Below are 16453 nucleotides of genomic sequence, written 5' to 3' on the forward strand. Positions count from 1 at the left end.
TTTAATTACATTACTCATATCCTCTAATTTTTTACTTTGAGAGGATTCCACTTTAGCCTTTCCCTTATCTTGGATAGGCTGTGTCTTTGGTGCTTTACCTACAGCCACCAGATTTTCTTCTATCTCTAAGGCATCAGTTTGGATCTGATAAAGGGTTGCAGATCTTTTCTCCCTCAATGTGAATCCAAAATTTGACTCAAAAGCCCCTGCAAAAGTTATTTTTGCACCAACAAGAGGGGACTTAATCTCCACTGGAAGACTATTGTACAATTTATTGAACCTTCTGATAAATTCAACAACACTTTCATCATATTTATTCTTAATAGCATTGAACTCTGTGAGTGAATACCCATGGTCTCTTTTGTAGCCCCATCTCTGGGTGAACAGACGCTCCATCTCTTCCCATGTAGGAATAGAGTTATTAGGAAGCCCTTTAAACCATTTTCTTGCTTCTCCATCCAGGGATTGCACAAAAAGTCTTAAAACAACATCCAAATGTTCAACATTTATATTTTCTGCAAAATTACAAAATACTGCTATATGATTCTCTGTTGTTGTTCATCCTCCCCTATGAAACGAGGAATAATCTTCAAGTATTCTTAAGGCATTTGATTCAACTGTTGTGGTAACTCAATAGGTGCATACCTATTCATCAAGAATGTAGGTGTTGCCATGTTTGCTCCTAAACTTGTTGAACTTTGAGTACCAGCAGATGTGGAAACTGACTGAGGAGTAAATGGAGTATGAGAAGGTGACAATGTAGTTATAGGTTCAGGTTGAATAACTATAATAGACACTGAGAAAGAAACAGACTCTAAAGATTGTTCTTGACAGTTGGGTTCTTGAAATGAAGTGGATGTAAAAGGTGACTCTTGGTCAAATAAAGGTGAATGTTTGGATGAAAAATGAGTTGAACTGCTGCCAGGTGCAGACAGTGTAGGACTTGGTGTAACTAGAGTTTTTGGCCTTCCAACCCTCTTGGAAACTAGCCTCTCAGGGTCTGAAAGGGCTTGAACTTTCTGTTGTGAGGTATCTGACCTTGTATGGGGCCTTTTTGGAGCTAGAGTTATTATTTTTTGTTCAATACAGCCAAATATTTCCTCCTCACTGAACAACCAGAGGAAAATATTAAAAACCCAGGGAAAAGTGTTCTTGTCTTCTCTCCCCAGCAACAGCGCCAATTAATGTTGTCCCTTAAGAAACCAATTTCTTGGCTGTGTAGAAATTGTGCTTATGACATTAATATTTATTGTTTATGTCACTCAGTTATATGTTGTATTCTCAATTGAAGGACCTGAAAGACCTGGTTTTAAACCCTCAATACTTAGGTGATATGAAAGTCTCAGAATGCCATTTGATTGCTGAATATGAATGATGAATGAAGAATGCTTGGAGAATTCTGAGACAATATGTTGTTTTACACAGAAACTATTATCTATGACACTTAGGGAAGTTAAAAACAATATGTTTTTTACATAGAAACTACTATCTGTAACTTAGAAGAATTGCAGAGGTAGGGGTTTTAAGTATAGGAGCGCTCTTTTAAGGAACTTTAACTTTATTCACACAAGTAAACAAAGACCTGTAGCTTCATTACTATACTTAAAGGAAAGAAGACATACGATGACACATAACAGAGAAGTTACAAAATCATACCCAACAATGTGTGGAAAACTTCTAAATCTTTCATTAACCAATAGTTTATCAAAAATACAGTAGCCTAGTCTCCAGGTTCTTCAAAATTCGAACCCTTTCTCTGTAAATTTTCCTCTTTTTATACATTATGAGATAGTTGGTAATCACCAAAACTGTCAAACTGCTTAACTATTTCCTAATTGTCTAAAGTAAAAGTTATTACAGAATATTACAATGGAGAGTAAAAGGCACCTCATTCTCCTCAAGAAAACAAAATAACCAGAGGTAACAGAAATTAGAAGGTGATGGATGTTTGTTGTTCGAATCTGTAGCTTGAGTATGTGGTCTAAGTGTTATTCTGCAAGTTGTAAACCTGTAGACGTCCTGATGACAGTTAGACTATTTTAATACAGCAAACTGCAACTTTACAAGAACTTCGTGCTTGGACTTGTGGGTTATGGGCCACATTTCATTACATATCAGAAGTGTTGTGATTGGCCAAAACACAAGGAAACACGACCAATCACCGTCGTCGGAGACCAAAGGAATTAAGCCCCAGTTCATTACATATTGGATCCACCTGAGCCGTTAACCCACGCGCACATTTGAGCGCGATCACCGTCCAATCACCCATTCAATGGACGGTCTGATCCTTCAGAACTCAATGAGACTTTAAACCTGTTGAACAAAACCTTATTGCGTCCGCTTTTTCCACAAGCCTTTGACTTCCCCACGGACCTGATAGGAAACTAAACTGCAGTTAAAAGATTTCTCGGGTCTGAAATTTAAAATAAAACCCATTCACTTTTTAATGCGATATCCGTCAGATCTGCTGCCTTCAAGCGAACATCCCTAATTAACTAAGGTTTTAACTCCATTTTATAATTTATCGTGTTCGATTTTGAATTAACCCTCGTGTTTGTTAATCATGTGATTACCGTCGAATCTATTGCCTTCCAAGATGACAGCTCAGATCCTCTTGTGGGTTTCTCACATTCAAAAGCCATTAATAATACAAAATAAGTCATTTCTTTCAAATTTCCGCATTTCCTCTTATTTCCGCTATAACACAATATTTGATTTTTTTCCATTTTTGCAATAAAACTAAAAATAAAATCAAAAGGACAATGGATGCTACAACACCCAGTACAGCTTCATAGTCATCTATCCACACCACTATGAAATCGACCTTCCTTGTCCATTCACCTAGTGTCACATCGACCTTCTCAGCCACACCAATCACAGAATTAGGTGGAGAATTCACCGCTTTCAATTGTGCTTGAACTGGTATAAATTTCAGCCCAATCTTTCTCATAGTATCTTCACTCATGAAGTTATGAGTTGCACCACTATCCACCATAGTGAGAATAGTGCCTTTCCCAATATTCATCTCCACATATTCCAACTGGTTCCTTTCGGGATCTCTTCATGAGATTGCTTCTAGAGCCATTGCAGCTCCCAAAATCTACATAACTCCAAGGGAAGTTTCTTCTTTCTTCTTAACATCGGATTGTGCCATCGCTGCCACTTTCGGTGTTGAAGGAAAATTCTTCACCATATGTGGTTCTTCACATATCCAACACTTCAAGGGCTTCTTCGTCTTCGTCTTATCATACGATCTCGAAGGCTCTTCTTTCGTAGACTTCTCTTTCGGCTTATCAGTCTTCTTCTTTCTCTCTTCGGTTCCTTCATCATAATGTTCTACCAAGCGATCAACTGCTGCAAAAGCTTCTTCAAGTGTCTTAATATTTTGCCTCTTCACCTCATTGTGTGCCCAAGGTTTCAATCCTATAATGAAATTGAACACCTTGTCCCTTTCCGCCATATCAGGTAATTCCAAAACTGCACTCGAAAATTCTCATTGATATGCTTGTAGACTCCCTATTTTCTTTATGTATTTTATCTTCATCCTTGCATCCCATGTCTCGTCTTGTGGACTAAAATGAGCTTGCAAAGTTTTCTTCATGTCATCCCATGAAGTGATTTCCACAGCATCGCCATTAGCAATCTGGTCCATCTTCCTTCGCCACCACATCTTAGCATCCTTCGTCAAAAATTGAGCAGCTACCTTCACTTTGGCCTCATCATCAAACATACCCAAACGCTCCAAGTATTGCTCCATATCCCATAGAAAGTTACCAAGATTTTTCGCACTTCTTGTCCCGTCATAAGAATCAGGTTCTTTGACTTTCACATGAGCAACTCCTCCACCAGAACTTTGCCCAATTGCCTTCTTCAAAACCGCTATCTCATTTCGAGCATCTCCAAGATCTTTCTGTAACTTCAAGATTTATGCCAAACCTTAGTCCCTTGTAGCTCCAATCTCTTTGAATTATTTTTTTGTTTATGTATACAGCCATTCCGTATACTCGTATTGGATTTTGAGGTCTTCACAATCTTCCTTCAACTTCGTATATTTATCTCGAAATTCAGCATTCTTGGCCTTCATCAAAGCTACTTCAGAAGCTAATTCCTCCATTCGATCCAATACCTTATCCATAAAAACTGTGTCGGCATCCCTACTAAATTCCCTCGTCATAACTTGAGGTTCCTCTGCTTGACTTGCCATCAGCTTCCTTTGTGATCTAGTAGCAACCATATACTTCTTCTATCGTTCAACTTGGCCCTTTACTTGCCCCTGTCAAACTTCCAACTTCTTGTAAATCTGGTTCAACTTAATCAAGCTTTGATACCAACTGCCATGAAGTGCAGTTGTATCACTTCACTTCAAATAAGCCTCTAATACTTGTCATGCCCCTATCCTGGCGGTGGTCTTTCAACCGCACATAGGCAGGTGCAGCACCGCTACCCAACTTATTTTTAACAATAATCTCGAGTACGAACTACGCCTAACATTTAATACTTACAATATTTTTCAACTTCACTAAGCATTTATCATTCTTTTACACAACAAAAACATTCATCTTCATCATTCATATAAAAGTACAATAGTACAATATTTCTTCAAAGGGAGGGGAAACTCCCTGATTAGAGCTTGCCCAACAATATACAAATATAATTTTACAAGTATTTATACAACATCAGCCTTCACAAGGCAACCCCAAAATTACCTTGGCAAAACTGCCAAAACTTCACTTTCAACTCAGTTATCGTTCAGCCTCGCCCCAAGTTATCATTCAGCCTCGCCTAAAGTTCTCATTTAGGTCTACCCAAGCTCTGTCATTCAGCTCGGCCCACCCTAATCATGCAACCCTGCCCAAGCTTCCCATTCAGGGCATCCCACCCTACCGTGCGGCCTCGCCCAAATCTGCTCGTGTCACAGGTCGGGCAACAGCACCCACCACGTGTTCGCTTGTCGTTCCCAACCTTTGCTTCACCCGGCTCGTCGTGCCAAGTTCTCCAGTTCACCGTGCCCGCGAATCAATGTCACGCCGTCCCAGCTTGTGGGCAAAGGTGCCCGCGCCTTCGTGCAGCCCACTCGCAATTCAGGTCTGGCTCACCAAACCTTGCCACGCCAAACACTCCACTCGCCCGACTGTTGATTGTTCGCTTGACCATTCACCAAAACCACCTGACCGCAATCCTTTGTTCAGACTTCGGGCAGGTGCACCCTCGGCAGCTCGCCCTGTGGCACTCCGCCCAACTCGCCTAGGCAGCGTCGCCCCTGGTTCACCCACTACCCTTCTGTTCGGTTTTATGTTTTCGCCTAGTGCTTCAACCCTCCAAGTCCACCTGCACCTCGGCTTGCATCTATGTGTGTCTTCTTTTCTCTCCAAGTTCGCTTGGCCTTAATTGGAATGACTTGCATTGATGCTTATCTTTCCTCCTCCATGCGTCCACCTTTATATATGGTTCCACCATGAATAGCGATGGGTCAACCTGGGCATATAACTTGGCGCCCATTCATGTTTGTTCGCCCATCCTCAAGTCAGCTTCACCCCAACTATGGGTCAGCTCACCTAATCGATCGGTTTTTCACCTCTTAGAAACTCGTCGCAACTCATCTAACACTTAGTCTTTTTTCGACTCTCAGTTTTTCGACCCCCGTGATAGTTCGTCATAACTCGCCCTCTCGTCGTACATGACTCGTGCATTCGTCTCATATGACTCGGGCGCGTTTAACCAACTGCCCAACTCGTCATACCACGACTCGTTGCCTTTAACCGAGAGTCATGTCACCCGGCCGTCGCACATCGCCAACTGGTGGGCGTGACATCTCCCATACGAACATCTCTCCCATACTGGGCTGGAGAGCGCCTAGCAATCACTTTAACATGATTATTTTTTTTATTTTTATTTTTTGAAACCTTTCACAATTTTAATTTAATTTTTGAATTCAGGCTTTTGTGATCCATACTAGAATTATTGAAAAAACTTTTGGCAATAATCGTGGATGGTAGATATTTAACCTCCATAGGATATTAAAAAATATTACTAATAGTTATATAAATTGAGATTTATTTCCAAAGTAGATATATTATTTTTTATTTTTTTATTAAATTAATTAATTAAAAAAATGTCATATGAACAAAGTGTCATATGAAATAAATTATGGTTTTTTGAACAGTATTGTTGAGACATAGTATTGACCATATTGTAACAAAGTCTATTTATAAATTAAAAATCTTTGGGGTAAAGTGGGATGAATCTCCATAGTTAAGAATCTTGTTGCATGTTTTTTTTTTAAATGTATGTATGTATGTGTAACTTATATATTAATTATTATTATTATTATTATTATTATTATTATTATTTTAAATAAAGTTATAATTTAATTAATTCTTATGATTTTTTTAATTTTAGCAACTTATGTCTATCAACATTCACCATCCATTTAATTTATATGGTTGTGTTAGTTGTATTAAATAAATGTGAAAAATGTATGAAAAAGGTAAGCATATATCCACATGTTGTCATTGAATATTTGATAATTTGTATTGTAATTTCATAATTGTATTAGGTAAATATGAAAAAGTAAATATGTATTTTCATAATGCCATTTGTTATTTGATAATTTTCATGATAATTTCATAATTACATGATAGTTATGTCTATTCTGGAGTAGGGCTTTCAAAATTTTAATTGAATTATCAATAACTATTAGATGGATGGTAAGGATTTAACCTCCCCATAATATTCTTAATAGTAATCACAAATCAAAGGTTGAGATTTATCTTAAAAGTAGTTGCCTTTTTTACTTTTAATTAAATTGATTAATTAAAAAAATGTCATATGAATGTGAGTTATGGTGTTTTTTGGAATTTGGTATTAGTAAGTCATGATATTGGCACATGGTATTGTAACAAATCTTATTTTTATTTTTTTGACAAGATCGGTTGCTATATATTGATTGAAAAAAGTAATAAGGCATGAAGCCATACATAGGTTGCTTCGAGAGCACTACAAATCCAAGGAGAGAGCATGAGGTTCCTATCCTTGAATTGGTTTCTGTAACTTCTGACTAAAAAACATCTATTGCTACTATAAATCCGGATATACTGATGGCACCAAAACTTGCATTTACAGCACATAGTTAATCAATGTCAATACGACTGATATTTCTCGCTGTGGAGTCCTCTGGGCGCTGATCTGCTTCCATTGGCTTTGCGCTTGAAGATGTTGATTTTTCTTTCTGCTTTGCTTCCATGATTTCCCTTAGGATTGTCAGCGATTCCTCAGCGTGAATGCATCTATTGTTGAGTCCGTTGAACTGCTCATGAAGTGAATGAACCCGGTGGAGAAACAGGTTCATTTCTGTGCGGTATTTGGCGTGAAGACTTCTGAACTGCTCATCAAATTTGGCTTCCAGGCTCCGAATCTGTTCAGCGTGCCTGGCTTCCATATTTCGCACTTGATCTTCCAGTATTCTTTGTTGAGCTCTGACCTCTTCGAATTCGGCCTGAAGGTCGCGGCAGTGAAAGCATTGCTCAGAACGAGCCATCACTATTTGGGCTTGGGTTCTATGAGGGTCAAATCCACTGAGATGGTCAGCTGACTCCTCCTTGCTGCGGGAGAAGAAAAAGAGGGGCCGGATGATGAAGCGAGGGGTTGAAAGAAGAGAGCTGGAGGTTAGTGAAAATAAACATAAGGGTTTCGAGCTTACAGTTCTCGCTTTCTGGATGAGAGCAGGGATATAAAAGGAAGTCTGGTTGATAGCGCTCAAGATTGAAGGGGAAAAACTTGAAGTTAGAGAGGATGAGCCAGAGAGGGGCGAACTTAAGGGGCAAGAAGGAAGGATGGGGGACGGCCAGCAAAGGTTCAGAGTATAGAGCAGAGACTGTTGAAAGAAAGGCGCTATAGCTCTCAGCTTCCCACTGAAGCTAGCCCTGAAAAAAACCACGATATAGATTAGAGGATAGATAAACAAAGCAAGAAGAATCGATACCAGTGATGGAGTTCGTCTTCGAGTCTGGACAAGAGCGCCTTCTTCGTCCCAGCGAGGCTGCTCTTGTTCATAGCAGTGTATGACAAATATTTGCCTTCCTGTGCCCGTATTTATGGATCGGGACCAACAGTAGCCTGAATACATAACAGAGATCGGATCCTCTGCATTATTGTGATATTTTCCTATATCTCTATGACGATTCGCTGGAGCAGTGAAACCGTTCTTCCGTCCATCGCTGAGATGATTATTTTCCCTCGGGATGTCAGCTATTCTTTGGATCAAGACCTGAATGAGACTGTTTGTGCACTTCATACTCTCAATCGACTGTCCTGAGTCTGTTGTAACCATGCCCGTCACACGCTTGCTAGATTTACGCGCCTGGGCAATGTCAGGATCGGCCTGCTTCATGGCAGAGGCTGGAAAAATTCTCTGTGACTGTGCCTCAATGCACCTTCCGGTTGTCCAACTGCATTATTTGCATGTTTATCCGCTTCCCCATTGTGTGTGCGGAGGATGTGACAGAATCGGATTTTTTCAAAGTATTCGGTGAGGAGATTGATGCGTTGGATATGTTGCTGAAGATTGCTGTTTGGGGATCTCCTGTAATGGTTCATGAAGCCAATGATTATTGAGGAGTCTCCTAGGACAAGAGCTTTTCTAATTCCCATGCTTTTTAATTGCAACAATCCTTGATACAGAGCAAGAGCCTCTGCATTATTATTTGTTTTTTCTCCTAAACTCCATTCATAGTTGCAGATTTCTTCTCCTAATTCATCAATGATAACACCTCCTGCGCCTGCTGGTCCTGGGTTGGACTTTGAGGCGCCATCAAAGAATAAGGTTGAGCAGTTGTTACTCAGAATCCACCTTTTGAACTCCTGGGTTGGTAGTCTAATTTCCCAATCCTTGGTCTTATGTTGATGCTGCCTATAATTTCTCCGAATACTCTGTTGTTGACCTGAGCGACCTAGAATATGCTTGATCATGAGCCTCTCCTCAACTGAATAGTCTGTTGCTTTAATTGTTCCTGAGTATTTGACTGCCATCGTCTCCTGCGCCAAGAGGTGAGCACTGCTACATGTCTTCCAAACATTGCCCTCTTTGTTTTGAAATATTTTCTTGTTTCTTGTGAGCCAGATTTTCCAAAGAAGGTTGTGGGGAATGATATCCCATGTTCTTTTGACTATCTTGCTTCGTTTATCTTTCCAAGGGCAATTCCTTGTCCAATCTTGGATTGTCTCTGCAATGTTTTGCTGAGGTTGCCATGTTATATTGCCCAAGTTGGCCATAATGGTCCAGCATTTCTTCGCGAAGATGCAGTCAAGAAATAAATGGTGGATGGTTTCCTCCTCGGAGCAGCAGTTAGGACAGATTGAAGGTCCATGTACCCCTCTCTTTCTAAGGTTTTCCGAAGTGAGGATTCTGCCCTTTAACAGCAGCCAAATGAAAAATTTGACCTTGGGGATGGCCTCAGACTTCCATATTATTCTCCAATGATTCCAGACCGAGGTCTGATAAGTATTGTTGCATATGAATTGATAGCCAGATTTAATGGTGTAACATGAGCCCGTGGGGTCCCATCTAAACCCATCTACTGCTCCTTTTTTTATGGGGGCTCTGTTTTGAAGATTTTTATGGAGGGCTTGGTAGCTTGAATCCAAGTGTGGGGGAATAACTGGAAAATCCCAGCTAGTCCAAGCACCATTCTCAGCATCCCATTTTGAAATTTGGTCCATCCTCTGAATGCCTTTGCTGTTAAGATAGAGGATGAAGGGAATGGCTTCTTCAACAGTGTTTAGGGGTTGGTAACCCATGATTTTATCAGTGGCATAATTTATACTGCTCCCTTCCCCCGGAATCTTTGAGGTATTTTGAATGAGAATGGGGATTGCTTTCTTGCAGAGATGCCAGATTTTGGTGGAGTCTCTGTTGGGAATATCAGATTCAAGAAGTCTTTGTCTATTGTCCGAGAGGTATTTGCATTCAATGACCTGTTTCCACCAGGATTTTGGTTCATTAATTAGTCTCCAAGCCATTTTAATCCCAAAAGCGAGATTTAGAATTTTAGGAGCTCTGATTCCCAACCCACCTCTGTCTGGAGATTGTATTACACTTTTCCAATTGACCAAATTGTATCTATTTTTTTCTTTTTTCCCTCCTTGCCATACAAAATTGCGGAGAGCGACTTCCAGCTTATAGTGGAAAGAAGCAGGAGCTTGGTAAAGAGTGAATCGGTATAAAGGTGAGGAAATACCTGATTTGAGCAAAATTAATCTGCCAGCTGGGTTAAGCCATTGAGTTCCCCATTGCTGAACCTTCCTTTTGACTTTGTCGATTATTTCATTCCAAGTGGTGGCTTTAAGAGAGCCCAAGGTGACCGGCATCCCAAGGTAGGTAAAGTGGTCCCAGGTTGCTTTGAAGGCTACTCCAAAAATGTTAGCAATACTGTGGGCTGTTTGATTGGAAATGTTCCATCCATAGATGCAACTTTTTTGAAAGTTGACTTCTCCTCCTGAGCACGCCATAAATTGATCGAGGAGGCTTTTGAAGCGCCTTGCTATAGTAGTGGATGCCCCACCAATAAGCAGAGTGTCATCAGCAAATTGTGAATGATTGATATTTTTCACTCCGTTCCCAAACTTGATACCAGAGATGAGACCAACTCTTCTGTTGTGATCAAGGATGCTGCTGAAGGATTCAGCCATCAAGATGAATAGATAGGGGGAAAGAGGACATCCTTGCCTTAGCCCTCTTGAGGATTGGAAAGCTTCACAAGGGCGGCCGTTTATGAGAGGCGAGATCCAGGGTCCAGAGATGCAAGCAGCAATGGTGCTAATGAAGTCAAAATTAAAGCCCATTTTCCTCAAGACAGCGAACAAGAAGGAGTGTCTTACTCGATCGAAAGCGTTGGCTAAGTCAAGCTTAAGAACGAAGCCTTTCTCTTGCCTAGAAGTGCTGGAATGGATAGCTTCTTGAACCAAGGTGATGGAATCATGAATTTGCCTATTGGACATGAAGCCTCCCTGATTTTCAGATATAAGGGAAGGGAGCAGAGGCTGGAGCCTGGCAGCTATAATTTTTGCAAAGATCTTATAAGAAGTGTTACACAAAGAAATAGGTCTAAATCTGGAGAAGGAAGTGGGCCGGGTTTCCTTAGGAATGAGGGCGAGAAAAGTTGAATTTGTGAAGCCCCCCATTTTCTTTTTCCTTTGGATTCCTTTCATCATTTTAACAAGATCTTTTTTTATCAAGTGCCAATGATCTCTGTAAAAATTTATAGAGAAACCGTCTGGACCTGGGGACTTGTCAGGCTGTAAAGTCCAGATGGCTTTTCTTATCTCTTCCTCTGTTATTTCACTGTTTAACCTCTCATTCTCCTCAGCAGAGATTTTCCCCGGAAGGTACTTAAGGAAAGCCGAGTAGTCCGTGGCTCCTTGATTTTCAGTGAGAAGGCAATTATAATGGTGGAAGGCAGCTCTTTTAATAGATTCATGGTCATTATGCTGGCTGCCTTGACTATCAGTAATAGTGGTAACATTGTTTCTCGTTTTTTTTGCTGTGGCCTGCTTATGGAAATATGCCGTATTTTTATCACCTTCCTTTAACCATAATTCTCTTGACTTGAGCCTCCATTTGATCTCTTCCGCTCTCTTTATTTGAGTTAGCTATCCCTGAACCTCCCATTCCTTACTTTTCAGCTGATTAGTGAATCCATGATCTTCTATTTGTTTGTGGATCTCTTCCAATTTCTGCTGCATTTTTTCCTTTATTTTTTCTGGCTCTTGGTAGCTGGCTTTTGCCCAATCCTTGAGTGCCTTCCTTGTGTTTCGAAGTTTTGTTTCCCAAATATGATTTGGGGAACCTTCGACGTGTTTCTTCCATGTTTCTTCTATGATAGCCTCTGCCTCAGCGCTATCTCTCCACAAGGGATTGTACCTGAACGGAATTGGTCCCAAATGAGCGTGGGAGTCCAACGTCAATAGAATGGGGAAGTGATCTGAGGCTGTGGCGCTGAGAATTTTGGTGTGGCCTGCAGCAAAGGACGAAAGAAGGGAAACATTGATCAGTATTCTGTCCAACCTTTCCATAATGTTGCCTGGCCCCACTCTTCTATTGTTCCAAGTATATTTCCTATTTTTTGGTATGATATCCATCAGTTCATGCTCAACCATTATCATTTCCAGCTGCCTTCTGTAGGGATCGGGGTTGAAGGTGCCCCCCCTTTTCTCATTCGCATGAAGAATTAAATTGAGGTCTCCAGCAAGAATAACATTTGAATTCTGCTCCTTGTCTATTTCTTCCTTCAATTCCTTCCAGCATTTGTTCCTTTTCCCGGAAATGGTTGGGAATATAGACATTGTAAATGATTAAGTCACAGCTCTCTTCCTTGTTGACAAGGTTGGTCCTGATCCAGTTTTGGTTGAGGACAGAGGATTTGCAATCCCACTGCTGCTTATTCCACATAGTTGTGATTCCTCCAGAGGCTCCTCTGGAATTGCTACTGGCCCCTGAGAAAGTTTTTTGGGCTTCTATGATTATTTGCATTTCGCTCTGACTTTGCTTGGTTTCCTGAATCAGAACAATTTCGGGTCTTTCTGTTTGAAGAAGATCTCGTAGGGCAGCGGATTTAGAGGGGTGCCCCATACCCCTGCTGTTCCAGGATAAAAGCTTCATCATGAGGCATTCGAGCGAGGAGGTGCTCGCCTCTCAAGTTCTTTACCTGCTGTGTCTTTCTCTTGTGAACCTGTAATAAAAGAATCCATAGGAGTTTGGATCCCTAGAGCTATGTCCTTTTGCGTGCTTTCTTCCCGATGCTGCTTGGCTGACTTTCTGCCTGGTCCAGGTTTCTTGTGGATATCACCGGATGCTCCAAAGTCCTTGGAGGAACTTCTAGTAGTTCTGATGGGGGGAGGTCCAATGACGGGCTGAGATGGGGTCGAAGAAATCAAGGGGGGCTCAATCCGATTCAAGGATGGTTGATCAGGCTGAGGATCATCATAGGATTCCTTCGATTTGTTTCTTGTTAAGATCCTTTCCATTGAGTGAGGAGGGGAAGCTTGGAGGGGGGAAGAGGGGGAGATGCTGGGGCCTTTGGGGGAACGAGGGGGAGATGGGAGATCCTCTGAAGCAAGGGATCCAAAGGGGTTGGAGGATGAGGGGATGACAGAGGGGAAGGGAGGGGTTCCGGAGTGAGGCACCTCAGGCTCAGGGGGAGGGTTTGACTTCTTCTTTTTCCTTACTATTTCCCATGCTTCCTCAGGGGTTTCAGAAATATTATTGACTTCTGGTTTAGATTTAGAGCACCTATTGGCAAAATGACCGTACTCATGACATACCTTACACTTGAAGGGGAGTTGCTCGTAGTCCACCTGTTGAATATGCGTCCACTGGTCCACTCTGAGCTTGACTGCCTCTGGTAGACCTTTGCCCAAGTCTACCTCCACACAGATCCTCGCACATGCATGCATATTTTCTTTTGGCTCTGATCTATCCACATATTTACCTATTGCGTTTCCAATTGCTCGAACAGATTCATCGGCCCAGCAGTGAAGCGGAAGATGGGGAAGGCGAACCCAAACAGGAACTGCGTTGGGTACATCCATTTCAGGGTCGAAGTCCGGGGTCCAACGATTGAGATAAAGGCCTCTAGTGTCCATGAAGTATGGCCCATTCCTGAAAATTAGATTGCGATCCTCCACTGTTTCGAAGAGGAAGGTGAAGAAGCCTCTTCCACAAAACCTTATCGCAATTTTCCCCTGGACCATGGCGTTCCAGTTTCTTTCCACCCAACGTTGAACAGTTCGAGGGGAGGGCCATAGCCCCGTGAACTGTCCAACTAGGCCGCGTTCAGCCAAGGCTACAGCAGATCTCCTTGGAAGAGATGGGGGAAGAGGGATTTCCGGAATTTCATCAAGCTTTTTGATAAATTTTGAGGCAGTAGGTCGGATCCTTTCAGAGATATTCTCTGGGATGAGAGAAGCAAAGGCTTTCTCAAGATCGATCTGATCAGGAGCGGGAGGATCCATCGAGCCTGGGACGCTCAACGGGCGGCAAGGAAAGGGAAGGAGGGGCAGGAGGCCCGGGAGAACAAGAAATGCAGCAGAGGGCTACCCTCAGGGGCAGCACGAACAGCCAGAGACGGGGCAGGAGGCCCAGGAAGCAGGAAGGAAAAGCACAGCTGGGGAGGCCCGCAGCGGGGGCTGCAAGCCCGGCAGCAGGGCTGCCAAGCTTGGGCGAAGGCGATCAGGGCGTCCAGGGGCGGGAGAGCTCCATTCTCCAGCGCGCGCTCCTCTAAAAATCTCGAAGTCATAACAAATCTTATTTACAAATGAAGAATCTCAATGATAAAGTAAGAGTGACCTTCCATGGTCTAAAGCATTGTTACATGTTTTTTTTTTTAATGTGTATATGTTAAACTCATATATTAATTCTTTTCATATTTACTAATAATAATAATAATTAAAAATAAAGATATAATTTAGTTAATTTTTATATTTTTTGTTAATTTTAATAATGTCCAATAGATCATGAAGTAAGAATTTTGATACTTATCAGTGTTTACAAATCATTTATTTTGTGCTACTTTTGTTAAGTAAATATGAAAAATGTAAATGTAAAAAGATAAACATAGATTTAACGATATAAACTAGTTAATATTTGAAATTCATTCATTGATATAAAGGAGAATTTTATGATCATAAAGTAAAGATTTAAATTAAAATGTTCAATAAAATGATGTTTATATACATAATTAACATCTTTGTATTTGGAAAAAAATATAAATTCAACAATGTAAACTTTGAAATGGGAACTCATATTGTTACATGTTTCATAGAGATAGCATAAAAGTGACCCGATTTTGAAAAAGGGCGATGCAGAACACACATTTTTTTAGAGCATAGTTTTTGGCATTTTAAATTTTTTTATGTACAATATGTTTTAGAATGGTAGTGATTTTCATACTAATTTTAAAAAGTGGTAATTCTACATCAGGCCATTTTTAAAAGACCTATTTTTACTTTAAATTTTCTAATGTATGAAATGTAAATAATTATTTTATAAATTTAATAATTTTTGAAGTGGTCTTCTTCTTCATATTTTCTTGTTTTTATTTTAAATTTTTTTTTATTGTAGTGATGTTTTTATTGTTTTGCATATTTAAAGAAGGTCGATATTTTGAATTTGCGATATTCTACATAGTTATACATCGTTAATTAATTTTTCAATCCACATGAAATAATTGTTTCTAAAAAAAATTAATTTTTAACAATTGACATAAAAATAACCATTTTCAACATAAATATAACTAAAAAATTACACATTTTGATACTTTTTTGTAAAAAAAATTTCTAGAAATGACATATCAAAATCACAATTTTTATAGGAAAATTTTAACTAACAATGGTTAAATAATATATATATATATATATATATATATTTTATGAATTTCATGTCAGAAAAATAATAATAATAATCATTGTTTTTTTTTAAAGAATGATTAACATAAAAATTAATGCGAAAATCACATAATACAAATATTGAATGCATAACAACATTAATTTAGTGCTTATTCTTCTCATAAAATGTCAAAGTCAAAAAATTACAAGTATAACTAATTAATAGTTACAAAAAATGAACTTGATTTCCAAGCATAACTTAAATTGAATCAACAATGTCACGTAATCCAAACTCTTCGTCCTCTAGAGTTTCATAGTTGTCTTCTCCCACAATATTTTCTGCTTCATTTTCCTTATTTTCATCTTCTAATGGATCTTTGATGTCTGCGAATTTCCCAATATATGCCTTTCCAATCATTCCGTGTAACGGTGGTTGGGGTTCCTTTGCCTTTTTTGCTACATGTGATTCACTAAAGTCTCCTTTCTTCAACCCAATTTCTTGCATTGCATCTCGAAGAAATTGAAGAGCATTAATTCTTTGCTGAATAAAGTTGCACTGTATTGGATATTTTTCAATGACAATGCAATTTCTTCCTTTTTTAAGGCAACGTGCTAGTGTTGTACCTAATTATCAAGCACAAAAGAAATAATGAAATATTATCAAGCATAAAAGAAATAATGAAATAAATTAGTACAATGACATATAAATTAAGAAATAACATATTGAAATTCATTTCCATATAATAAAACTTACCTGAGCCAGCAAATAAATCTAGAACCCAATCTCTTTCATTTGAACATGTCTATAAGATAGTTAATCAATAATTGTGGTTTTTTATAAATGTTAACTATCTTTCCTTTTGCTTCTTTCTCTTCATATGTTAGTTTTCTCACAACAACATCATAAGTCAATATTTGGCTATGACTCTTTCCATCTACCCGATTAAAAATAATAGACATATAGCTATCATATTTTGCCCAGCTATCAATATGGATGAACTCACAATCATTTATAAATTGTTGATCTTCACAGTTAAGAAGATTTGACTTTTGCCTGTAACATGAAATAGTAAAA

At 39.6% G+C, this 16453-nt stretch overlaps 1 protein-coding gene across 1 annotated transcript; it reads right to left on the reverse strand.

The window, feature by feature from the left end:
* Positions 1-8385: 8385 nt before the first annotated feature.
* On the reverse strand, positions 8386-14007 carry LOC149257215 (uncharacterized). The gene is made up of 2 exons (XM_089460913.1): positions 13318-14007; positions 8386-11544 (listed from the first exon to the last, which is right to left on the reverse strand). The coding sequence occupies exons 1-2, from the start codon at positions 14005-14007 to the stop codon at positions 8386-8388; spliced, it is 3849 nt and encodes a 1282-aa protein (XP_089317039.1).
* Positions 14008-16453: the final 2446 nt, after the last annotated feature.

Source organism: Pinus tabuliformis, chromosome 6, assembly GCF_031772625.1.
Source record: "Pinus tabuliformis cultivar Carrire ecotype Pingquan chromosome 6, CPIR1, whole genome shotgun sequence".
Lineage (NCBI taxonomy): Eukaryota > Viridiplantae > Streptophyta > Pinopsida > Pinales > Pinaceae > Pinus > Pinus tabuliformis.

Bases quoted from the DNA above. Each gene is read 5' to 3' on its own strand.
- LOC149257215 (XM_089460913.1), bottom strand. From the start codon at position 14,007: ATGGATCCTCCCGCTCCTGATCAGATCGATCTTGAGAAAGCCTTTGCT. The intron at 11,545-13,317 runs GTATGTCATGAG...TTCCATAAGCAG, and splicing joins AACTCCCCTTCAAGTGTAAG to GCCACAGCAAAAAAAACGAG.